Source organism: Lithobates pipiens, unplaced genomic scaffold, assembly GCF_037356315.1.
Source record: "Lithobates pipiens isolate NorthernLeopardFrog02 unplaced genomic scaffold, aLitPip1_a1.2 Scaffold_16, whole genome shotgun sequence".
In the NCBI taxonomy this organism is placed as follows: Eukaryota; Metazoa; Chordata; class Amphibia; order Anura; family Ranidae; genus Lithobates; species Lithobates pipiens.
In genome coordinates this window covers 552,382,090-552,407,016 of record NW_027507748.1, presented here as the reverse complement: position 1 = coordinate 552,407,016, position 24,927 = coordinate 552,382,090, and the positions used below count along the sequence as shown (strand labels likewise).

The window sequence follows — 24,927 nt, the reverse complement described above, 5'->3', positions numbered from 1 at the left end:
ATCACCGAGTCTGACAAACCCCGGTTCCTCAACACCTGGCTCTCGAAAGCCATGCCGTTAAAGCCATTGATGGTAAAGCAGGATGGAGAATCGGACCTTGAGACAGAAGGTCCTCTCGCAACAGCAGTCGCCAGGGAGCGTCTGCCACCAGACACACCAGGTCTACGTACCAGGGACGCTGAGGCCAATCTGAGGCAACCAGTATCACTGAGATCCCCTCGGCTTCAACTCTGCGAAGCAGACGTGGTGACAGTTTTAGTGGAGGAAAGGCTTAGATCAGCTGGTACTGATCCCACGGAGCCACCAGCACGAATCTTGGCACCTTCCGATTGAGACGGGAGGCCAGCAGATCCACGTCTGTTGTGCCCCACTTTAGGCACAGCAAGCTGAATATCTCTGGATGCAATGCCCATTCTCCTGGGTCCAGCATCTGTCGACTCAGATAGTCCGCCTGCTTGTTCTCCACTCCCAGGATGTAAATGGCCGACAGGGCCGGTAGGTGTCGCTCTGCCGACCGAAGTATGTGAGAGACCTCCCTTGCAGCGGCTGAGCTTCTTGTTCCCCCTTGGTGATTGACGTATGCCACCGCAGTGGCATTGTCTGACTGGATTCTGATCTGACGCCCGTGCAGTCTCATCGACCAAGTGGAGAGGCACAGCCTGATAGCTCTCAATTCGAGCAGATTGATTGGCAACTTGGATTCTTCCGTCGACCAAGAGGCCCTGAGCCGAATGAACCCCAATCACTCCATCCCAGCCGGATAGACTGGCATCCGTAGTGATCATTGTCCATCTCAGAGGTAGGGGATAAGGATATGCCGGAGGGGAAGAATCTGTTTGGCGGCCAAGAGAGAAACTATCTTGTAGCCTGTGGAAATCAGATCGCAGACCCATTGGTCGAATAACCGGGAGGACCACCGGGCTGCAAACTCCCGAAGGCGACCCCCCCACCCGAGACATGGGTGGGGGCAAACCTTCATGCGGTAGCACTTTTATTCGCAGGCTTGGGAGGCTTGCGGTTCCAGGGACATTTTTGACCATCCGTGGACGTCCTGTCGGGCTGGGGACGTTTTGTCAAAGCTCCGGGCGGATGAAAAAGCCGTTTGTGAGCGCAAAAAGAGGGCCATTGCCTTCCTGGCCTGTGGGAGTAGGATACTCTTACCACCGGTTGTATTTTTAATAATGAGTCCAAAGAGGCTCCATAGAGCCGGTCGCCCAGGAAGGGAAGATCAGTCGGGGCTTTTTTGGATGCCTGGTCAGCAGGCCAGCATTTTAGCCAAATCAGGCGCCTCAGCACCACAGCTGACACTGAAGCCCTGGATAACAGAGGGAGAGTATCCAGGGCCGCATCCCAGACGTACTTAAGGCCTTGTACTAGTTGGTCTGCTAGTTCCACGCAGACAGGAGAAGCCCGTTGCTCTCCCAATTTGCGGTGCAAACATTTTGCCCACTCAGTCAGTGTCTGCGACACCAGTGCGGATGCCAGTACTGATCGCATGGAGGACCCCACAACCGTAATAGGGAACGAGCCACTGCCTCGGCCTTCCTGTCCGTTGGATCCTTGAATGCAGGAGTCCCCTCAACCGCGATCGTGGTTACTTTATTTAACCTGGATACTGGGGGGGGGGGGGGGGGACCACGACCGGAGGAGCAGACCATTTTTTGAGAAGGCTCTCCTCAAAAGGGTAACGCACCACCATATATTTGGGGACTGAAAAGGTCCGTTGCGGGTGACCCCATTTCTTTTAAATGAACTTGTCAAAATAAAAGTCAGATACGGGAACACCTTAGGTGAATGTGCTGGCTTGCAGGAGCCAAAAGGGACCGGTACATCAGCAGAGGGATCCGCTGGCTCCTGAATCTTCAGGGTATCACGCACAGCTGTGATAAGTGCTCCAAAAAGCGATTTGTCGCGCCCGGACCCGAATGGTCCTGGTCAGTGTCATCTGAGAAGACAGAGCAGGGGTCATCAGCCTCAGCAGGACCCCAGTCTGCGTCAAAGCTCTCCCTAGAGGATGGGGGGGGCAGGGGCCTCTTTAATGAACCTTGTTTCCAATGCACCGCCTCCATCTTGGCAACGATCGAATTGAGGACCGCCAAGGTCAGGGTGTCCATGGGCACTGCGCAGTCTGCAGGTGACCAGGTTGCAATTGCCTGGATTTCGGGGGAAAAACACCAATTTCTGAAGCCATGCTGACCCTACCCTGTCTGCCACCCGAAGGGGACTTAGGAGAGTGACAGCCCACCCTCCTTGCTGCCACTGACTGAGGGGCTCTTTCCCGCCGGACTCACCACCCTGAGGAGTTCTGTGCTGTCCACAAGTAGTGCCTGTAGTCCCTGAGTGCTCCCAAGTGCAGTGGAAACAAAAGCTGTGTCGATGGCAGCCACTGGAATGTGCGCTAAAACGTTCTAGAAATGTGCTCAGGCTTCAATAAAATGGCCGCCCAGCATCCAGTACACAGACAAGAAACACGGGGAAAATGGCTGTGAGAGCACATGAGCCATGCTGCTTTTAGAGAACACTGAAAATGTGTTGAGGCTTCTAGAAATTGGCCACCAGTGTCCTGAATAGGAGATCACTTGGAAAATGGCCGCTGAAGCCCAGCCCTCGCCCACACCTAAAATGGCTGTCAGCAGCTCCATGAGGTACAGAAAGAAAAACAATGGCAGAGACACAGCGCCACACCAGACCCTCACAGGCACCTTCCAGGGGCATAAAACACAGGACCCAGGACACCGCTAGCCAGCCAGCCCCCCCCCCCATCCCAGGTGAGAGCTCACAGAGATTCCCTGTATATGCACACATTACACCGCTCAGCAGCAGCCACCCGGGGGTGGGGGGTGGAGGGAAGATAGGGGCAGGGGAGAGAAGAGAGGGAGGTGAGGGACCCCCAAATCAACCTCCCAGAGAATGCCCAGCCCCATCAAGGCAGGGAGAGCTGTACTTACCAGGCCTGAAGAGCTGAGACATTCCATTGCAGAACTACTCACTGATCAGTACAGGGTAGCTGCTGGTCCGGCATACTGTGATGCAGACAGCAGTAGCCCGGTCATATGTATGCCCCGGAGCATAAAAGCTCACGACCACCTCTGGAGCTGAGGTTTCGTCAGGGCCTGCCGAGCGTGCAGCTACGACCTGCACATGCTCGATGGCCAGACTGGGGAGACTACAAGGATAAGGGTATCCAGCCTGTCACCCAGCCAGCTGTTGATAGCAGATAACAGGATCATTCCTCTTGCACAAAAAGCCAAGCTTCTGCCCGCAGGGTTCCTAGGTACTTGTCCTTCATTAGGCAAAATAAAACAGACGGGAGGATTGTTACCCAAGGGACCGTCCCCCTGGGCAGAACTAAGAGTTCTGAGTGTTGTGTTACAACTAATGCCTAGTATTCTCCTAGTGATAAGGCTAACAACCCAATGGTTAAGATAGGAGCTGTGTCCGTCAGTGAACATAAGAGAAAATACACTTCCATGAATAAAAAAAAAAAAAAAAAAAAAACGAAACAGTAAAGTTAGCCCAATTTTGTTTTGTATAATGTGAATGATGAATTGCAAGAGAATCATAGGGGGTTATTTACGAAAGGAAAATGCACTTTGCACTGCGAGTGGACTTGGAAGTAAAGTCACTGTAGATCCAAGGGGGACATGCAAGGAAAATAAAAAACGGCATTTTAGCTTGGACATGATTGGATGATAAAATCATCAGAGCTTCCACTCATTTCAGAGCTACCCCTTAGATTTAGAGCGACTGCACTTCCAAGTGCACTTGCCCTTAGTAAATAACCCCTATAATCTTTATTCTAAGCAAAAAAAAAAAAAAATATTAAAAATTAAAAATTGTGATTCTCATTTTATCCGGAATCGTGCAAACCAAAAACTTCATTCAAGTAGTTAGTTGGATGTGTAAACTGTATAAAACTGATGTAAACCTGATCCGTTTTTCTTTGAAAAAAACGTGACTGAACTGATGAAACAAACTGAAGGTATGTGTGAAAGGGGCCTAAATCTTCCCCACTGTGCTTCTGGATGACATGTGAATTTAGGCTTTTTTGTAATGCATTGAATTCACAACAAATTTGCAAAGTGTGAACCGGCACTCAAGGGAAAAAGCAAAAGTAAAAAACAGTACAGAGTCAGTCTCTGGGAAAATTCTCAGTTCTTTATTTTACACAATTTAATAGCTTATTAATATAGCGAAGCTCTGTGCCCTTCCTTGTCTTACACTGAAGAGTCACAAATAAAAAATGTAATATTTAATATATATTTTTTGTTTTATTTATTTTCTCAATTCATTTTTAATGAGAAATAAAAATCATGCATAATGCTGGCTAAAGCAGTTCAACACTGTGGAATCGGCTGGCATAGAAATGAAATCGCAGTAGATGAAACAATCAGTTGACTGTGCTCTGATGTGGACTTATTTTGCATTTTTGTTTATTTCAGCGAGAAGTAGGTAACTTATCAACCTTGGCTGTGTATTACTTTAAACAAGGTACAGATATTACTTGAACAATTTCCACTTTTAATATTGACACTGAATACAGATGGACTTTGTAAAAGGTAAAGCACTGCACGATTAAACAAAGCTTTAACACTGCAATATATTGGATACCCATCACCAGCAAGATAAGTTCAGCTGCTGACCATAGTATAATATGGATTGAAGAGGCACTTGAATGAGAAAACTTGTTGGCTTCACAGACTGTCAGGGACATCCAAGCCAGAATGAGTTAGAAGTTCTCCATCCCACAGACCAAACGCCGGCAACACTGGACCTCGAAAGTCTGCATTGAGAGTGTGGATGAGGGAACCCTTTTCAGAGTCCACAAGGCTTAGCTTCCCATTATCATAGTCCAGTAGGAGTCCCACTTTGCTAGGATGGCCAATATTGGTGATGGGGATTGTTTTATTTGCCACCATGCCGTGCCATTTTCTATGGCTGTAGGCAAACACCCAAGAACGGTTATTGACTCCAATGCATTCATCTCTAGACATATCTGCATCTGCGACACCTATGCGGAATTCATTGGACTTCTTCACTGTCACCTCCCAGTAATAGCGACCGTTTGACATTGATGTGTCTCCAAGCACTACAGCCCATTCTCGAAAACGTTCAGGGTTCTGTGGGATTTTGGATGGGTCAATACCTAGCATGCGATAAATTATCCCTGTGTCTTTCTTGAACAGGTCCAGGCTACTGTGGGCAGTTTTCTCATCGAGTTTAAATGTCACATCTGTAATAAAACCAGCAAATTATTTTAATCACTTCTAAAAATATGGCCAAATACTCTTGGACAGTCAGTTCAGGATCAGTTCACATATATGCAAATTGGATGCCTTTTGAAAATCTGATTCACATGACATGTGAACCAAATCACTTTTCTATGGAGCCGATTCACATATCTGCGGTACAGCAGCAGTGCGCACTCAGTGCAAATGTAAAAAGTCCTGTTTGTTTTCGGAGCACTGCGGTGCAGTTTAGATGCGAATTTGCAGCTCACTGCCTTTTATGGAAATGTTTCTGATTCACACGTCGGAGAAATAGAGAAAGAATAGCCAGCATTGGGGGGTCTTTCAACCCCACCCTCCCCATACATAATTTTAGTCTAGTATGGATTTTAGAAGGAACAAAAATAAAAAAAAAGTGGGGTCCCCCAAAAATCCATACCAGACCATTATATATTATATGAGGATGCAGCCTGCGCCCCCCCCCCTCCTGAATCATACCAGACCACATGCCCTCTACATGGGGGGGTGCTTTGAGGTAGGGTAGTCCCCCCCCCAGCACTTTGTGCTTTGATGGTGACAAGGGTCTCTTCTACCCTGGGCGGTGGCTATAGGGGTCTGCGGGCAGGGGGCTAAAAGGAATCTGGAGGTTCCCTTTAACAAGGGGGCCTCCAGACCCCACGAGAATGAGTAGGGTTACATTGTACCCCTATTCATTCACCATAAAAAGCTTTGTACATAAAAAAAAAAAAAAGACAGTTTTTGACAAGTCCTTTATTATTTAAATATTTATTTTTTAATATGTCCCCTGGCGTAGTTTCAGCATCGATCACGAACACCGCCACTGCAACCCGGGGGAAAAAAAATTAAAAATTAAGAAGGAAGACGGGAAGAGCACTGCACCCTTTGCTGGCTTCTACCATCTGACAGTTTTTAACTAAGAGGTGGGTCCACCTGGTGACATCACTGGATGGTCCTGCCCCCCTGGTGACTTCATTGACCCAGCACGCACTGGTCGAGGATGCCACAAGGTGGCGGGGTCACCAGTGACAACACCAGGTTGCCCCGCCCCTAGTTATGTCACCAGACCAGCTCACGCAGATATACTGCGGCAGGTCGGTCCGTGCAAGCAGGATAGCGGGCGTGCACACGCCCGCCACAGTAGCGTGTTTGCGGACCCTATGTCCGCTGGCAACCCGCGATCGCCGAATGTAAACAAGGCGATTCCCTGTTCATGACAGATCTACTGATCGGGAACAGTGATCTCTGTCATGTTCTGGTAAGCCCACCCCCCCCCCGCCCCTACAGTTAGAACACACTTAACCCTTTGATTGCCCCCTGGTGTTAACCCCTTCCCTGCCAGTGTCATTTCAGTGCATTTTTATAGCACTGGTCAATGTAATTTGTCCTCCGCAATGTCGCAGATCGATCGCCACCATTACCAATAAAAAAATAAATAAAAAATCTACAATCAATATACACCTATTGCCATTTTTTTTTACCAAAAATACAAAGAATGTATATCGGCCTAAACTGCTAAATACATTTTTTTTTCTTGGGATATGTATTATAGCAGAAAGTAAAAATAATTTTTATTTTTTAAACCACTTAAGGACTGCCGCATGTAAATATACGTCGGCAGAATGGCACAATCACGTACCCGTACGTGCCTGCCTTCCAGCGGGTGGGGGGGTCCGTTTCGCTTCAGGAGAGATCTGGGATGAGGGGGATGGCCGTTGGTTTCTGGCCATCCCCTCTCGATCGCTCCTGGCGAATGAGAAGCTTCCCCTGCCTGTGTAGTGTAAACACAGGCAGGAGGAAGTGATGTCACTCTTCTCGGGGCAGTCTTTTTGACCGGACTGCGAGGAGAGAAGACATAGTAAGTGCGCCAACACTACACTGACATGTAGGTACACATAGGCACACTGTCACCCCCTGATCACCCTTCCCCCCCAGTCACAGTGTCATTTATTTAGTGTCAGGGCAGTTAGTGTTAGGTCCAGGGTAGCCCCCTAATAAAGGTTTTAACCCCCTGATTGCCCCTAGAGTTAACCCTTTCACCAGCGATCACCGTATAAGTGCCACTGGTGACGCTGGTTAGTTATTTAGGTTCCCCGTCAGGTTTTTATATAGCGTCAGGTACCCCCATAGGACTACCTAATAAAGGTTTTAACCCCCTGATTGCCCCTAGTTAACCCTTTCACCAGTGATCACCGTATAAGTGTTACGGGTGACTCTAGTTAGTTTGCTTTTTATAGCAGGGCACCCACCATTTATTACCCAATAAAGGTTTAACCCCCTGATCACCCGGCGGGTGATATCAATTAGGTTTTAGGGTCAGATAGGGTCTGCGTCACCCCAGGTTAGTGCCAGTACCGCCAACACCCACACGCAAAGCATACACCTCCCGTAGTGGTATAGTATCTGAACTGATCTATACTAGCGTCCCCAGCAGTTTAGGGTTCCAAAAAAAAAAAAAAAATTGCATTGTTAGCGGGATTAGCCCAGATACCTGCTAGCACCTGCGTTTTGCTCCTCTGCCCAGCCCACCCAAGTGCAGTTTCGATCGATCACTGTCACTTACAAAACACTAAACACATAACTGCAGCGTTTGCAGAGTCAGGCCTGATCCCTGCGATCGCTAACAGTTTTTTTTGGTAGCGTTTTAGATTTAAATCCTGAAGGCGGTGCTTGGTTTTCGGGGTCCCGTACGCGGCTAGGCTCCCAAAAAGTCCCCCACATGTGGTATTCCCGTACTCAGGAGAAGCAGCAGAATGTATTTTGGGGTGCAATTTCACGTATGCCCATAGCATGTGTGAGCAATATATCATTTAGTGACAACTTTGTGCAAAAAAAATAAAAAAGTTTTAATATTCCCGCAACTTCTGGCAAAATATAAAAAACATTCCATGGACTCAACATGCCTCTCAGTAAATAGCTTGGGGTGTCTACTTTCCAAAATGGGGTCATTTGGGGGGTTTTGTGCCATTTTGGCATTTTATGGCCTTCGAAACTGTGATAGGTAGTGAGGAGTGAAATCAAAAATTTGCACCCTTAGAAATCCTGAAGGCAGTGATTGGTTTTTGGGGTGCCAAAAAGCTCCCAAAAAGTCCCACACATGTGGTATCCCCGTACTCAGGAGAAGCAGCAGAATATATTTTGGGGTGCAATTCCACATATAACTATGGCATGTGTGAGCAATATATGATTTAGTGACAACTTTTTGTAAACTTTTTTTTTGTCATTATTCAATCAATTGGGACAAAAAAAAAAAAATGGAATTACGTACCAGTAATGTCCTTTTCCAGGAGTCTTTCAGGACAGCCACCTTAGAGAGACACCGGCTCCTCCCCTCTGAGGAAACACCGCCTTCAATTTCATAATTTAAGCCTCCTCCTCCCTTCGTTCCTCAGTTCTTCCAGAGTACCTCCGGCCAAACTGGGGAGACACAAGAACACGTCAAACAAATAAACTTTTTAAGTCTTACCTGACGATCTCATGTAATGAGTTCCCGATGATCTGCAACAATTTGGGTGGGAACCGGTGCTGTCCTGAAAGACTCCTGGAAAAGGACATTACCGGTACGTAATTCCATTTTTCCCCCAATCGTCTTTCAGGACAGCCACCTTAGAGAGGATAAGCGAGTATATTACCTTAGGGTGGGACTACTGCCTGTAGCACCTTCCGACCAAAGGCTTGGTCTTTGGCTGACAGAAGATCCAGTCTATAGTGTCTCACAAACGTAGAAAAACTGGACCACGTTGCAGCTCTACAGATCTGTTCCGGAGACGCACCAGCCCACTCTGCCTGAGAAGTTGCCACGGCCCTGGTTGAGTGTGCTCTAATGCCAGCTGGAGGATCTAATCCCCCTGCCACGTATGCCTGCCCAATGGCTAACCTTAACCATCTAGCTATGGTACGTCTAGAGGCTTTGGAACCCTTCCTGGCCCCTGAAAATAAAACAAAAAGTGAATCTGTCTTTCTGAACTGACTTGTGCAGTCTAAATAATAAAGAACACATCTTCTAACATCTAGTCTGTGAAACATGTGTTCCTGTTCTCTAACTGGATTTGAACAAAATGTAGGTAGCACAATCTCCTGCATCCTGTGGAAACTAGAGGCTACCTTAGGCAAAAAGGCCGGATCTATCTTCAAAACCAGACGATCCGGAAAAACCTGAAAAAAGGGAGCCCTGACAGAAAGGGCTTCGAGTTCACTTACTCTTCTTGCTGTAGTGATCGCCACCAAAAACACCGTTTTGAGAGTGATCAGCTTTAATGAGCAAGATTCTAACGGCTCAAAAGGTTCCCCTGTGAGAACCTGTAAAACTAAAGAAAGATCCCAAACCGGGAAGGGGGAGCTTGAAGCTGGTTTTTGCCTACCTAGGGCCCTGAAGAACCTTACGACCCAAGGATCTGACGCTAGATGTTTCTCTAAAAACACGCTCAAAGCGGAAACCTGAGCTTTTAGTGTTCCAAGCGCTAACCCCTTATCCGCCCCTGCCTGTAGGAACTCTAGAACGGCTATAGGGCTATGCACGTTGAAGGAACCCTCTGAACACCAGCTGTTAAACCGTTTCCATACCTTTAAGTAAATGGACTGGGTTTCCTTTTTCCTACAGTTTAGAAGAGTGGCTACCAACCGGTCTGAGAAGCCCTTGGTTTTTAGCAATTCTTCCTCAGAAGCCACGCTGCCAGGTTCCATCGTCCTACCTGAGGGCAGAACACCGGACCTTGAGACAGGAGATCCTCCTGCACTGGGAGAATCCAGGGGGGTTCTACAGACAGGCCCTTCAAGATCGAGAACCACGGCCTCCTGGGCCAGTGAGGTGCAATTAGAATGAGGGTAGTATTCTCCACTTGAAATTTCCTTAATACTGCTGGAATGAGCACTGGAGGGGGGAAAGCATAGCACCTGGAGAAACCCCAACTCTGTGCTAGTGCGTCCACCGCCAATGCCCCGTCCCCCCCGTTTATGGAGAAGAACGTTGCTACCTTCGCGTTTTCCCTTGCGGCAAAGATCTATTGCAGGAATCCCCCATCTCCGGGTGATCATTTCGAATATTTCCTGCTTGAGAACCCAATTGCCTTCTCTCAGAGTTCTCCTGCTGAGAAAATCTGCCACCTGATTTTGTTCTCCCTTCAAGTGGATTGCTGAAAGGGACAGGATATTTGCTTCGGCCCATCTGAGGATGGCTTCCGCTAGGGCCCATAAGGACTTGCTCCTGGTGCCCCCCTGTCTGTTGATGTAAGCTACCACCGAGGAGTTGTCCGACCTTACCCTTACGTGATTCCCCCGGAGCTCCTTCTGAAAGGTTCTGAGAGCTAGATCTACTGCCCTCAGCTCCCTCCAATTCGAGGATCTCCTCGAGTCCCTCTTTTCCCAAATACCCTGTATTAATTGGGAGTCTAGGTGTGCCCCCCAACCTGAGCTGCTTGCATCGGTCGTGACCACCCTGGAGGTTGGCATGACCCACTCTAGACCTTGGGACAAATTTGCTCCCTTCCTCCACCACCAGAGGGACCTCTTTACCTGATCTGGAATCGAAACCAGAGAATCCAAAGATTCCTGGCTGTGATCCCAAACCTTCAGCACAAATAATTGTAGAGAGCGGTAATGTAACCCTGCCCACTGAACCGCTGGAAGAGCGGATGTCAGCAACCCTAGCGCTGACATGATCTTCCTTATGGAGATCTGGTGGTTGCCCTGAAGAAACAACAGAGCCCTGTCTATCTTTTGAATTTTTTCCAAAGGAAGAAAGACCCTTTGTACTGTTGAGTCCAACTCGTACCCTAGGAAAGTGACCCTCTGGGAAGGGATTAAGTTGGATTTCTCCAGGTTCAGGAGCCAACCCAGGCTTACTAACAGGTTTCTTGTGACCTGTAAATCCTGAATTAATTGTGCTGGGGAAGGGGCAAACAGAAGGAGATCGTCGAGATATGCGATCACCGAGATTCCCCTGAGACGCAGAAATGCCAGAACTTCTGCCATCACTTTGGTGAAGATTCGGGGGGGAAGAGGATAGTCCGAAAGGAAGCGCTCTGAACTGAAGGTGTAGTACTTCCATTGGGGTTCTCACTGCCAGTCTGAGAAAACGCTGGTGGGACTCTGCGATTGGAATATGCAGGTATGCATCTTTCAGATCTATTGATGCCATGAAGCAGTTCGGAGGTAGGAGTGCTTTTACTGAGTAAACCGAATCCATCCGAAACCTTCTGTAGGTAACAGACATTCAGGGGCTTCAGGTTCAGGATGAGCCTGAACTTTCCCGAAGGCTTGCGAATCACGAAGACGTGAGAGTAGAAGCCTCTGCTTGTCTCTCCTACTGGAACCCGTACTACCACCTCCTGTTCTTCCAACTCCTGAAGAGAGGAAAGAAGGGCAGATGATTTTTCTGCGCATTTTGGCAGCTCGGTGACAAGGAACCTCAGAGTAGGGAGTTCCGAAAACTCCAAATGGTAACCTCCTCTGACGATCCCCAAGACAAACTGATTGGAGGAAATCATTTCCCACTGTGGGAGGAAGGCCCCCAATCTTCCTCCCACCGTGACCCTGTCACTGAGATTTTTTGGGCTGTTCAGGAGGGCGAAAAATTGCTCCCCCGGGGCCCTTGCTTTTGAGTCCCCAACTTTTCTTCTGCTGAACCGTACGGGGTGGTACAACCCTTTTCTGGGGACGAGTCTTTCTTTTGGCTTGTTCCCCAAATTTCCTTTTAACAGGAAAGGCCTTTCTTTTGTCTGCTGTGCGATCTAGCACTGTTTCAAGACCTGGTCCAAACAGTAGATCTCCTGTAAAGGGGATTCCACAAAGTTTAAGTTTGGATGCATTGTCTCCAGGCCAGGTCTTCAACCATAAGGCTCTCCTGGCAGAGTTGGTCAGGGCCAAGGACCTTGCCGACATCCTCACGGATTCCGCCGAAGCGTCCGCTATGTAGGCTATCCCTTTAAGAAGCATGGGAAAGGAGGATAGAATAGTCTCCTTTGCTGTCCCTGCTTCAATGTGTGCGCTAATCTGGGTGAGCCAATACTCCATGTTGCGGGCCACCACCGTGGTTGCCATGGCTGGCTTAAGATTTCCCTGTGACGAATCCCAGGCCTTCTTAAGAAGGTAATCCATCCTTCGATCCATAGGGTTAGACAGTACCCCCATATCCTCAAAGGATAGATCAGTGTGTCTGGACACCTGGGAAAAAGCAGCGTCTAGTCTGGGAGATTTATTCCAGACGAGAGTCTCTTCCTCCGAAAAAGGAAACCTACGTCTTAATGCCCCAGAAAAGAAAGGTTTCCTTTCGGGATCCCGCCATTCCTTCTTGATGGTATCGATCAAGACGTTATGCACTGGGAACACCCGCTTCTTTTGTTCCCCCATGCCCTTGTACATCCGATCATGGAGTGACAATGTCTTAGTTTCTTCTTGTATGCCTAAAGTGGTATGAATCGCTCCCAAGAGCTCATCCACATCCTCCAGGGAAAGCTTATACCGCGAGATTCTGCTGGATTCCCCATCCAACACCTCTGCGTCAGACTCCCCCTGGGAGTCTGAAACGACACTGTCAATTTCCTCCTCAGCCTCTTCCCTGGGACCCTCTGAATTCTCTCCCCTTGCAGGAGGAACATCCACAGGGCTGGATGGTACACTCTGCTGCGCTGGTGTAGGAGTGCTCGGAGGCTGGGGCCACTGAAAACTGGAAAAAAAGTTTTGGAAGGACTGAAAGGTACCAGAGAGTTCCTTCATAGAAGCTACCAGATCTGCACCCTGCTCTACTGCCTGTTCCTTAAGTAAATCCTCAATACATTGTTTGCAAATAGCTTTAGACCAAGAGTCTCCCATAGACGTTCTACATGAAGGGCACTTCGAACCATGGGGGGACTTGCTCGTGGCTTTCTGAAAGACACAAAACACAGGAAGGGGCAGCATGAGCCTAAAAAACAGCAACACCAGCGCTACATAGAGGACCACCGGGAGTGCCCCCCCTAGGATCAACCATCACCAGGATCCCAGACACACTACCCTTCCCCCCGACCACCAAGGAGGAACACCAGTGGAGCTACTGGATACAAGTAAGGGAACACCTCCCCAGGTTTCCTCTTACCTTCGAGTGGCTGGTGCTATTATCTCCAGGAGTTTTTGAAGCCTCTGCCTCGGACATTCTCCCGTTGAGGAAGCGTGGTACGAACGCGCCTCTAACAGCTACCTGTGCAACTGTGAAAAGAGAGGCTGCACCAGCCGAACGCTAGGTTCCCTTTCACGTGCCGCGTCCGGAACCGGAAGACGCGGATCGAACGAAGGGGTCCGCCCCCACCGGAACTGACGTCGCCCGCCTACCGGTCCGGCTTCCAGCTCCCAGCCGGCTGCGTACACAGGGGGGCCCTGGACGCCTTCGTTCAGCACCCCACTGGGCGAAACGCAGGGATGAACCTCTCCAAAGACTTCCTGCTTTCCCCAAGCGAAGATTGGAGTGCGTGTAAAGGTCAGTCGAGTATTCAGCTTCCCCAGCCGACTGGACTGTTTGTTCCGTTGAAACCCCCGCGGGTGAACGAACGGACGACCCCATAAACTTCCCGCTTTCCCCAAGCGGAGTTTAGGGTATATGGACAGTACGAACACTTCAGCTCCCCGCTGATAGGACTGTCCTGGACCGACCGATGAACGGTCGGATAGCCGAACGGGGCCAGGGCTCCGCTCGGATGGCTTCAGTTTCACCAACCGAATTTAGCCTTAAGGTTCCTTGGCGATGTCTCCCCGCCGGAGGAAACACCATAACTGAGGAACGAAGGGAGGAGGAGGCTTAAATTATGAAATTGAAGGCGGTGTTTCCTCAGAGGGGAGGAGCCGGTGTCTCTCTAAGGTGGCTGTCCTGAAAGACGATTGGGGAAAAAATATTCAATGGGCTCAACATGCTCCTCAGCAATTTCCTTGGGTTGTCTACTTTCCAAAGTGGGGTCATGGGGGGGGGGGGGGGGTTTTACTGCCCTGCCATTTTAGCACCTCAAGAAATGAGATAGGCAGTCATAAATTAAAAGCTAAAAAGACATGTGGCTGAATAAATTTTGCCCTAAATGTATGACTAAAATTTAGTTTATTCGATTTTTCTTATAACAAAAAGTAGAACTTTTTTTTTTTTTCTTCAAAATTTTCTTTTTCCTTTTATATCGTAAAAAATAAAAAAATTGCAGAGGCAATCAAATACCATCAAACGAAAGCTCTATTTGTGGGAAGAAAAGGACGCAAATTTCGTTTGGGTACAACATTGCATGACCGCGCAATTACCAGTTAAAACAGTGCAGTGCGAAATTGTAAAAAGACCTCTGATCCTTAGGCTGACAATTGGTCCGGGGCTTAAGTGGTTAAGAAACTGTTGGTCTTTTTTTTGTTTATAGCACAAAAAATAAAAACCGCAGAGGTGATCAAATACCACCAATAGAAAGCTCTTTTTGTGGGAAAAAAAAAACGTCAATTTTGTTTGTGTACAACGTCGACTGCGCAATTGTCAGTTAATGCGGCTCAGTGCCGCATCTCAAAAAATGGCCTGGTCATTAAAGGGGCAAAGCCTTCTGGGGGCTGAAGAACTGCCAGACGGTGGGAGCCAGCGACGAGTACAGAGATTTTTTTTTTTTTAAAGAAGGAATGTTTGACATAATAGAGTAGTATACATGTGAATCACATCAGTAATATAGAAGCAGAGTCTCCAACAGTATGGTTACCCCCAAAAACGGAACTTATATGGGGGGGGGGGGGGAACACTGCGCTAAACCAAAAACTACATATAACAATATGTGGAAAAAAAATATATAGAAATGAATACACCCAATCTGTGAATAAACACAGCGCAGCTGCTGACACAAATGTAAATATAAAGTGCAGTGCTAAGGTATAACCACACCTATGAATAAGTGTAAAAAAAATATAACTGCGATTTGGAGAGAGAGAGAAAATTATATATATATATATATATATATATATATATATATATATATATATATATATATATATATATATATTTTTTTTTTTTCTCTCCAAATCGCTGTTATACATAGTGTTGATCTACACTATGAGGAGCGCCTTCATGTGCTTATCTTTTCTATGCTCTGACCTTTACCAAGTCATCCCGGATTGAGCCTTGCAAATTGGAGCTCTAAGCTATTGATCCACCTGCCATTTGGAACCACAGACCTTTGACGGGAGTGATAAAGATCAGATACTTCCGGAGAAGGGACAAGATTCAGCTGGAAGTCCAGCGGCTTCGGCTACTATAGCCGTTACAAGCTCGTATGATGCATTGCCATAGGGTAGATGTGTCCATCATACATGGTAAGAGTACCCATCTTCTGTTTAACATGTTATAGCAGTTTGATGCAAGACTTGCCGTGGTTTTTGATGCTGGAAGATCAGACCCACCGGATTTGAATAGAGAGCCGTTATATTTTCTCACATTTTCTTTTACACTCCTTCATAGGTGTGGTTATACCTTAGTGCTGCACTTTAGATTTACAATCCAGGTATTTGTTCCCACTTCTGGGCATTGATAGCCGCAGTATCCGCGGATATCTTTGCTTTATCCAGCCCCTCCTCTGTCTTCTGGGAGACACACACACAGGTCCCAGAAGACATCAGGGACCAGTGGAATTGTGCAGCGCAACTCGCGCAGTAGGGAACCAGGCTGTGAAGCCGCAAGCCGAGAGCCAGATCGGCTTTGGGTGCCGACATTGCGGGCGCCCTGGACAGGTAAGTGTCCATATTTTAAAAGTCAGCAGCTGCAGCATTTGTAGCTGCGGACTTTAAAAAAAAAAAAAATAATAATATTGGGCGAACTCCGCTTTAAGACCCCTTTCACACTGGGGCGGGGGTAAAACGCTGCTATTTTTACCACCAAATTTCACTGCGGCTCTTTTACCCCCCCCCCCCCGCTAGCAGCCGAGAAGGGGGTTAAAACCACTGCAAAGCGCTGCCGGCAGTATAGCCGCCCCATTGAGCCAAAGATGCTGCTAGCAGGACTTTTTCTTTAGCATGCTGCCATCACACCGCTCCAGTGTGAAAGCCCTCAGGCTTCACACTGGAGACACAGCAGCGGCTCTTTTAGGACACTTTGCAGGCGCTATTTTTAGCGCTGTATCGCCTGCAAAGCACCCCAGTGTGAAAGGGGTCTTAGCTAGGAGAAAGTATTGCATGAAATATAGCAGTAAAACATATTATCCAAACCATAGTTCAATTCCGTGAAGCTAGTGAATGAATTTAAAAATAAAAGAAAGTGTGTTGTGGCGGCATTCATCGAGATTGACGCTTGATCTACACCAAGGGACATTGTTTTTGTTTTTTTTTTACTAAAGGACTTGTCAAAAACGGTCTCCGTTTTAATTTTTTTTTTTTGGTGAATGAGTAGGAGTACAATGTACCATATTCATATGGGGGGGGGGGGCAGGATCTGGGGGTCCCCTTGTTAAAGGGGGCCACCAAATTCTGATAAGCCCCCCGCCCGTCGACCCCCACCAGTCAGGGTTGTGAAGAGGCCCTTGTCAATATGAGGTCAAGGTGCTTTGTGTGGGGGTGTGTCCATAAAGATCCAGATGAGCGAGTTTGGTGTGGAACTTGAATGACCTGCACAGTCCTGACCTGAACCTGATAGAAAACCTTTGGGATGAATTAGAGCGGAGACTGTGACCCAGGCCTTCTTGTCCAACATCAGTGCCTGATCTCACAAATACACTTCTGGAAGAAAGGTCAAACATTCCCATAGACACACACCTAAACCTTGTGGACAGCCTTCCCAGAAGAGATGAAGCTGTTATAGCTGCAAACTCAATATTGAACCCTATGCCATAAGACTGGGATACCATTAAAAGTTCCTGTGTCTATAAATGCAGGTGTGCCAATACTTTTGGTAATATAGTGTACTTCCATCTGACCTTGCCTGTTCTGGATGGGACTCACTTTTTCTCATATTTAATAAGAGGAATAATTGCTGCTCCCCCTGGTGGTCAGGCGAGTCCTTTTTAGAACTACAGACAACTCGATTTTCAGATTTCCACTTTAAGTTTAAAGCACATAAATAGAGATCTCTCATCCACAGAGAGCTCTGAACGTTATGTGGATAAACTAGTGACATGACATAAGAAGGGACCCCCCCTCTTCAGGATACTGGGGGCCTATCCAGGGACCTGTGACCAGGGCTGAGCTCTCTGTATACAGCGAGCTTTGCCCTAGCTCAGCCTCCCATCTATCAGCAGCCACAAGTCGGCAGTCTCCGCTCTGTCCTCCACCAACCACCGGCCCCGTCCTCTCTCCCCCATCTGCCGTCTCCTCACCCCTCCTGTCACTGGCTGTGACGTAGCTCCTCTGTAGCCCGATGACCCGCAGACATCTCAGCGCTCGGCTTCCCAACATCATTGCCCTCATGGGCGACGCCATCTTGGATCTGGGCGGTCTTTGCTTCTCTCCTGTCTATCGGCGATATTCACGTTATAAAGAGTGGCAGGGTCGCCATTTTGGAAAAGGGAGGAGGGCTGGGCGGGAGCTGGTCGCGTTGCTGAGAAGAATGTGATCTGTGGACGGTGGGATAATGTACAGGAGAGGGGTGCTGCTGAGTCTGCTGGTCCCTGACATGTGCTGTGTGACATGGATAATAATGGAAGGGGCCTCTAACAATACATAAATATAAACTTGAACGCCAAGTTTTTTTCTGCCACTTTTTGTTTACAAATAGTTTAAATCAGTATTTTTTGCTGAAAAATTACCTATAACCTCCAAATATTATATCATTATTTTAGTTAGCAGAGACCCTAGGGAAAAAAATGACGATCGTTGCAATTTTTTTTAATGTCACGCGGTATTTGCGCAGAAGTATTTCAAACGCTATTTTTCGGGGAAACAAAATACATTTTAACCACTTCTACACCAGGCCAATTCTGGCATTTCTTTCCTACATGTAATACTTGTTTTGCAAGGAAATTACTCAGAACCCCCAAATATATCTTTTTTTTTTTGTTAACAGAGACTCTAGGGGATAAAATTACGATTGTTGCAATTTTTTACGTCTCACAGCAGTTTTTCAAACACGATTTAAAAGAAAAAAAACACTTTCATTAATTAAAAGAAAAAAACACTTTCATTAATTAAAAGAAAAAAAAAAACAAGACACAATAGTTACCCCAATTTTTTTTGTACAGTATGAAAGATGATGTTACACCAAGAAAATAGATACCTAACTTGTCATGCTTTAAAATTGCGCATGCTCATGGAATGGCGACAAACTACGGTACTTGAAAATCTCAATAGGAGACACTTTAAAGGTCAGGTTACCTGTTTAGCGTTACATAGGAGGTCTATTGCTAGAATTATTTCTCTCACTCTAACGTTCGCTGCGATACCTCACGTGTGGTGCGAACACAGTTTACAAATTGCGCGACTTATGTATGCAATTGCTTCTGCGTGCGAGCATGGAGCAATGGGGGCGCTTTGATTTTTTTTCCTTATTTATTTTATTTTTACAATGTCCCTTTTATTTTTTTATTTTTAAATCACTTTTATTCCTTTTATAAGGAATGTAATCATCCCTTGTAATAGAAATAAGGATGACAGGTCCTCTTTATGGAGAGACATGGGGTCAAAAAGACCCCAAATCTCTTCTTTACCTTTAAAAGCAAGAGATTAAAAAAACATTTTTTTAAAATCTTTTTCTTTAAAAAAAAATGTTTACTTCCACCCTGGACTGGAAGTGACATCATGAGGTCTCTCTGGTCCTCCAAGGCCATAGAGGGGATCAAAGATCTACTCTTTGATCGCTTCAGTAACCCACTGGCGGCCCCTGTCGAATTGTTGGGAAAACCAACGGAAATGGCAAGCAGCGGGAGGGAGGGGGGATGCTTCTGAAAGCATTCCAGAAGAGATAGCCAGCCGCCAGCTGAAAAATAGGATTTTTATATACAGCTTACCTGTAAAATTTACTTGAGAGTACATCACGGGACACAGGAGCTTCATTACATAGTGGGTTATATAGGCACCTCTGGTGATTGGACACTGGCTAACCCCAATTAAGGAGAATTCCTCCCCTATATAACCCCTCCCATATGGCAGGCATCTCAGTTTTGTAGCAAAGCAATAAGAAACCACGTAAAACCCAAGAAGAGCGGGAGCCCTGTGTCCCGTGATGTACTCTCAAGAAAAGGATTTTATAGGTAAGCTGTATATAAACATCCTATTTTCTTGATCATACATCACGGGACACAGGAGCTTCATTACATAGTGGGATGTCCCAAAGCAATGCTCAGTTTGAGGGGAGGGAGACACAGATCAGAATTATAGACCGCCATGGACCAGAGGATCTAAACTGCAGCCTGCAGTACACTGCGCCCAAAGGCGGCATCCTCTTGCCCTCTGACATCCACCTGATAAAATCTGGTAAATGTATGGACTGATGACCAAGTCGTAGCCTTACAGATCTGAGCCAGGGAGGCCTGGTGATGCACTGCCCAAGAAGCACTTGCAGCCCTAGTTGAGTGCGCTTTCACTTGAAAAAGAAGACTCTTCCCCTTTACACTATAGGCCTGAAGAATAACTTGTCTAATCCATCTTGAGAAAGTGGATTTTGATGCCGCCTGGCCCTTCGTAGGGCCTTCTGGCAAAATAAACAATCAGTCTTTCTTATCTGAGCAGTTGCCTGGAGATAGACACTGATTGCCCTTACCACATCTAGAGTGTGCAAAGATTCTTCTGCGGACTGTGGATCTGGAAAAAAGGATGGTAGGATTACATCTTGATTCAAATGGAATCCTGCAACCACCTTAGGTAGAAAGGACCTATTAGGACGCATCACTACTCGGTCCTTATGAATAATTAGATAAGGTTCCTTGCTCGAGAGAGCTGACACTCTTCTAGCCGAGCATATGGCTATCAAGAAAACAAATTTTTTAGTCAAAAGAACTAACGAAGCCTGATGCAATGGTTCAAATGGTTGTCCCTGCAATGCCGAGAGAACCAAATTCAGATCCCATGGGCATACCGGAGGTTTGACTGGCGGCATTAACCGCATGGCCCCCTGAATGAAAGCCCGCACAAGAGAATGTGATGCAAGTGGCTTCTGAAAAAATACTGACAAGGCTGAAATCTGAACCTTGATAGTGCTTACTACCAAATTTATTTCTAGGCCTGACTGGAGGAAAGCCAAGATCCTGCTAACGACATACTTTCTAGGATGCCATCCCCTGGGTTCACACCAGGAAACATATGCCTTCCAGATTTTGTAGTAAATAAGCCTGGAGGCCGGATTTCTGGCATTGACCAGAGTAGAAAGAACTGGCTCCTAGAGTCCGCGGTCTCTCAGAATGTGGGTCTCAGCAGCCAAACTGTTAAATTGTAAAGCAGGATGGTAAATTGGACCCTGCAAGAGCAGATCTGACCGGAGAGGAAGGATCCAAGGCCTGCCTACTGCCAACTTCATGATCTCTGCGTACCAATGTCACCTGGGCCAAGCCGGGGCTACCAATAGAACCGACTTTGTTTCCCTCTTGACTCTTCCCAGGAACCGTGACAGAAGCGGGTATGGTAGGAAGGCATAAATTAGATTGTACCGATCCCAGGGAATTGTCAGAGCATCTGACCCCTGATCAAATACATCTCTTGTCCTTGACACAAACTTGTCCAGCTTCCTGTTGAATCTGGACGCAAACAGATCTACGTCTGGAGTGCCCCATTTGTGACATATGGTCTGAAATATGTCGGGGTGTAGAGCCCATTCTCCTGGGCATAACTGTTGGCAGCTTAGAAAGTCTGCTTGCCAATTTTCCACTCCTGCAATGAAGACTGCAGAAAGGCATGGAACATGCCTCTCTGCCCAAGCAAGTATGCGATTCACCTCTCTTTGTGCAACCAGACTCCTGGTGCCACCCTGGTGATTGATATAAGCCACAGCTGTGGCATTGTCGGACTGTATTCGAACAGGGAGACCCTGTAGTCTGTAGGACCAGTTCATGAGGGCCATATGAACTGCCCGAATTTCCAGAATATTTATGGGCAGTAGTTTTTTGGTCGCAGACCATTTTCCTTGCGTGCATACTTCTTCCAACACTGCTCCCCAGCCTGTCAGGCTGGCATCTGTAGTTACAATCTTCCATGAAAGGGGAAGAAAAGTTTTGCCTTTCAGCAGATTCTTGGTCTGTAACCACCAAATGAGACTCCTGCGTGTCCCTGGGGACAGATACATAGGAAGGTCCAAGGCCTGGGGCTTCTTGTTCCAAGCCACAAGGATGCATCTTTGCAAAGGCCTTGAGTGAAACTGGGCGAATGGAACGGCCTTGAAGGAGGCGACCATTTTCCCTAACAGTCTTATACACAGCCGAATGGGAGAAGTCCTTCTGCCCACTATTAGGCGCACCAGAGCCCCTATAGCCATGGCCTTTGGCCTTGGTAGAAACACCCTGCCCTGAGCGGTGTCGACGACCATGCCCAGATACTCCAACTTGGTAGCAGGCTGCAGGGATGACTTTTCTATGTTTATAATCCAACCGAGGTGTTTCAGGTGTTCTAATGTTTTGATAACACTGTGGTTCAAGAGCGCTACTGTTTGCTCTATGAGTAGCAAATCGTCTAGATAAGCTATCACGGTTACACCCTGAGCTCTTAGGTTTGCCAAGAGAGGGTCTAGAGTCTTTGTGAAGACTCAAGGAGCTGTAGCGAGACCGAAAGGCAGGGCCACAAATTGAAAATGGCGCTGATCTACCGCGAACCTTAGATACTTTTGGTGTGCGGGAAATATTGGCACATGAAGATATGCATCCTTGATATCTATTGATGCCATAAACTCTCCCCCTTGCAGGGAGGAGACCACAGAGCGTATTGACTGCATTCGGAAAGACCGAATGTGCAAAAACTGGTTCAAATCCTTTAGATTCAGGATAGGTCTGACATCTCCATTTGGCTTTGGAACGGTGAAACGATCTGAGTAAAAGCCTGAACCCTGTTCTTTTGGGTCCACTTCCACTATCACCCCCTGGGATAGTAAGTGATCTAAGGCCAGAGGTAGCGGTCTTTGCTTTACTGGATCCTTGGGGATCCTTGACCTTAGGAAGCGAGGTGGTGGAATCTCCTGAAACTCTAGCTTGTAGCCCAGAGATATTGAGGAGGTTATCCACTTGTCCCGAATCTGTTCCCGCCAAGCTTCTGCAAACTGCAGGAGCCTCCCCCCCCCCCTCGGCCTTCACAAGGAAGCTTTTGGGCTCTGCTTGGCAGGCTTTCGCCCCCACGTCTTTTTCTGCCCCTGGGGGTGACCTTGGGCCTTTCCTCTAGAGGGAGGTTGGGAAGGCCGTCGCCACTGCTTAGAGCTTGATGCTCCTGGAGAAAGAGAATGCCTAAATGATGGACGTTTGTTATTTTTGATTGGCAGGAGAGTAGATTTACCCCCTGTAATCTTTTGGACAAATTTATCCAATTCCTCCCCAAATAAGCGTTCCCCTTTAAACGGGAACCCAGTCAAATATTTTTTACACGACAGCTCAGCTGCCTAATTCTTGAGCCACATGGCCCTTCGAATGTGTACCAACAGGAGAGACAAACGAGATGCTTGTTGGACAGAATCCAAAATCGCATCAATCATAAAACACAGAATTTGAGGAATTTCTGCATAATTCTCCACTTCCTCACTGGGAAGAAGGCCAAGCATCTGCTTAACCTGTTCCTTGAGGAACTGACACAACCCCACAGTTGCGACTGTAGGTTGCACTACAGCGCCAGCCATGGAAAAGGAGGCTTTCAATAACGTTTCCAGCTTCTTATCAGTTGGATCCTTAAATACCTGAGCATTATCCAAAGGACAGGTCAGGTTTTTATTCACACAAGAAACAGCCGCATCGACAGATGGGACCCCCCATTTCTTGGTGAAACTTTCCTCCAGAGGATAAAGCATAGAAAACCTTTTAGGAGGAGCAAACAGTTTATCGGGATGTCCCCAATCCTCATACAACAATTTATCCATTAAGGGATGAATTGGAAAGGAAAAGGCAGTCTGGGATTCTCCTAACCCCCAGGGAAGAAACAGAGGATGTAGCGGCCTCAGCAGCGGGCATTCTAAAAGTGGTACGCACCAATTCAGTGTAATATTGAACTTGCTTTCTAAGTGCCTGGGAGGAGGGGATTCTCTCCTCTTCCTCTGATTCATCCGACTGCTCTTGATCCCTATCCCATGATAGGGATCTCTCCTCATTGTCAGAGGTGTCATCTGAAAGAGGAATTTCAGCAGAGGGGGTATCTACCCCTTTTTCTGCTATTTTTCAGGGAAGCTGAAATAAAATTCATAATCCTCCCTTCAAAACCCTCCAATGTAGCCTTAAGGGAGTCTTCAGTGACATACGCTGGGGCTGAAACATTAGGAGAGGCTGCAAAACCTGACAGGGGCACTGACTCATCCTGTGAGGCTGGCTCCAGTCTTGCAGGGGGGTATGGTAATCTACAGGCATCTTTAGGACCCCTAGACCTAGGCGGTGATTTACCAGTGCCCTTGTTACCTCCCCCTGAGACCCTCTTACAAGGAGACATAGTCCTAAGCTACAAAGCAGAGGTACTAGTACAAAAGTGCAATCACTGTTGTGCTACAAGTCTCACAATAAACATATATGCTTAAACTGCACAACCTGATGCTGAGTAGGTGTCTTAGGTTTGCCTGGATCCAACCCCTTAGGATGCTTACTGCCCACAGCTCTGTGTCCTCCACTTACAGCCCCCTGGCGTTCTGGGCTTCTAAAATTGCCGCTTTGGCGCCTGCGCAGTAAGCGCCGTGCACGCTGGTGTGCACGGCCCACAACCACACCCCCTTCATCTAATATGGGAGCGCGCCCAGCGCACGTGCACGTGCGCGCATGAGGACTGCCAGTGTCCGAGGGGGGGAGAGGACCACCTACAGAGCTGCGCGGGACCCCCAGACTACGTGGGACCTCTTTTTTACCTGTATTGTGGCAGAGTCTGCAGCGGAGGATGTGAGCCATCCAGAGACTGGCTTCACTGAGCGTGTATACTTGGAAAGGCATGTAAGTATGCATCAGGCTGCTCTTACTCCCTCTAGTGGTGGAAACCAGGTAATACATTCAACTACTCACATGAAGAAATCCATAATATATGATTTATATAGGATTAACTTCTCTTACCTGTCCCCGCCACAGGAACTGCTGAAACAGACAGATTCCAGCCATCACCCATCACGGCGGGCAGAGTTGTGCCAACCTTCAGGATTTTTTGGGTTCCTTCTCAGAGGAAACTCTTACCTGGACCTTGTAAAAGACTCTGCCAGAAACTTTTGTGTCACTGTTTAAATAGTACACCAAGTCTGGTTTTCCCAGAGCCCAGTCTTCCAAAGGAGAGGACTTACAGACAAAACCTTGTTTCTTCGGATGATGAGACACGGGTACCATATCATCTTGGGAGTCAAATATCGGCCCGAGATATGGATCCGGTTATCATAGCCCTTAGACCCCTGCAGGGACCTGCATAGAGCTTTCTTCATAGCACATGTTTTACGTGACCAACCACCTTTGACACTGGTGAAAAAACTCAGGTGCCTCCCATATGGGAGGAGTTATATAGGGGAGGAATTCTCCTTAATTTGGGGTTAGCCAGTGTCCAATCACCAGAGGTGCCTATATAACCCACTATGTAATGAAGCTCCTGTGTCCCGTGATGTATGATCAAGAAAAAACAATACTGGGGTTATGGCTTGCAAACC

General features: G+C 47.3%; 1 protein-coding gene across 1 annotated transcript; it reads right to left on the bottom strand.

Moving 5' to 3' along the window:
* Window positions 1–4,138: 4,138 nt before the first annotated feature.
* Window positions 4,139–17,712, bottom strand: SPRYD4 (SPRY domain containing 4). The gene is made up of 2 exons (XM_077483461.1): window positions 17,528–17,712; window positions 4,139–5,233 (listed from the first exon to the last, which is right to left on the bottom strand). Exons 1-2 carry the CDS (start codon window positions 17,628–17,630, stop codon window positions 4,695–4,697), a joined length of 642 nt encoding a protein of 213 aa, XP_077339587.1. The 5' UTR covers window positions 17,631–17,712; the 3' UTR covers window positions 4,139–4,694.
* Window positions 17,713–24,927: the final 7,215 nt, after the last annotated feature.

What these genes read in the sequence shown, in the direction of transcription:
- SPRYD4 (XM_077483461.1), bottom strand. Translation starts at nt 17,630, where the DNA reads ATGGCGTCGCCCATGAGGGCAATGATGTTGGGAAGCCGAGCGCTGAGA. An exon ending in CACAGCCAGTGACAGGAGGG is followed by an intron (nt 5,234 to 17,527) that starts GTGAGGAGACGG and finishes GTTTTATTACAG; the next exon opens with ATGTGACATTTAAACTCGAT.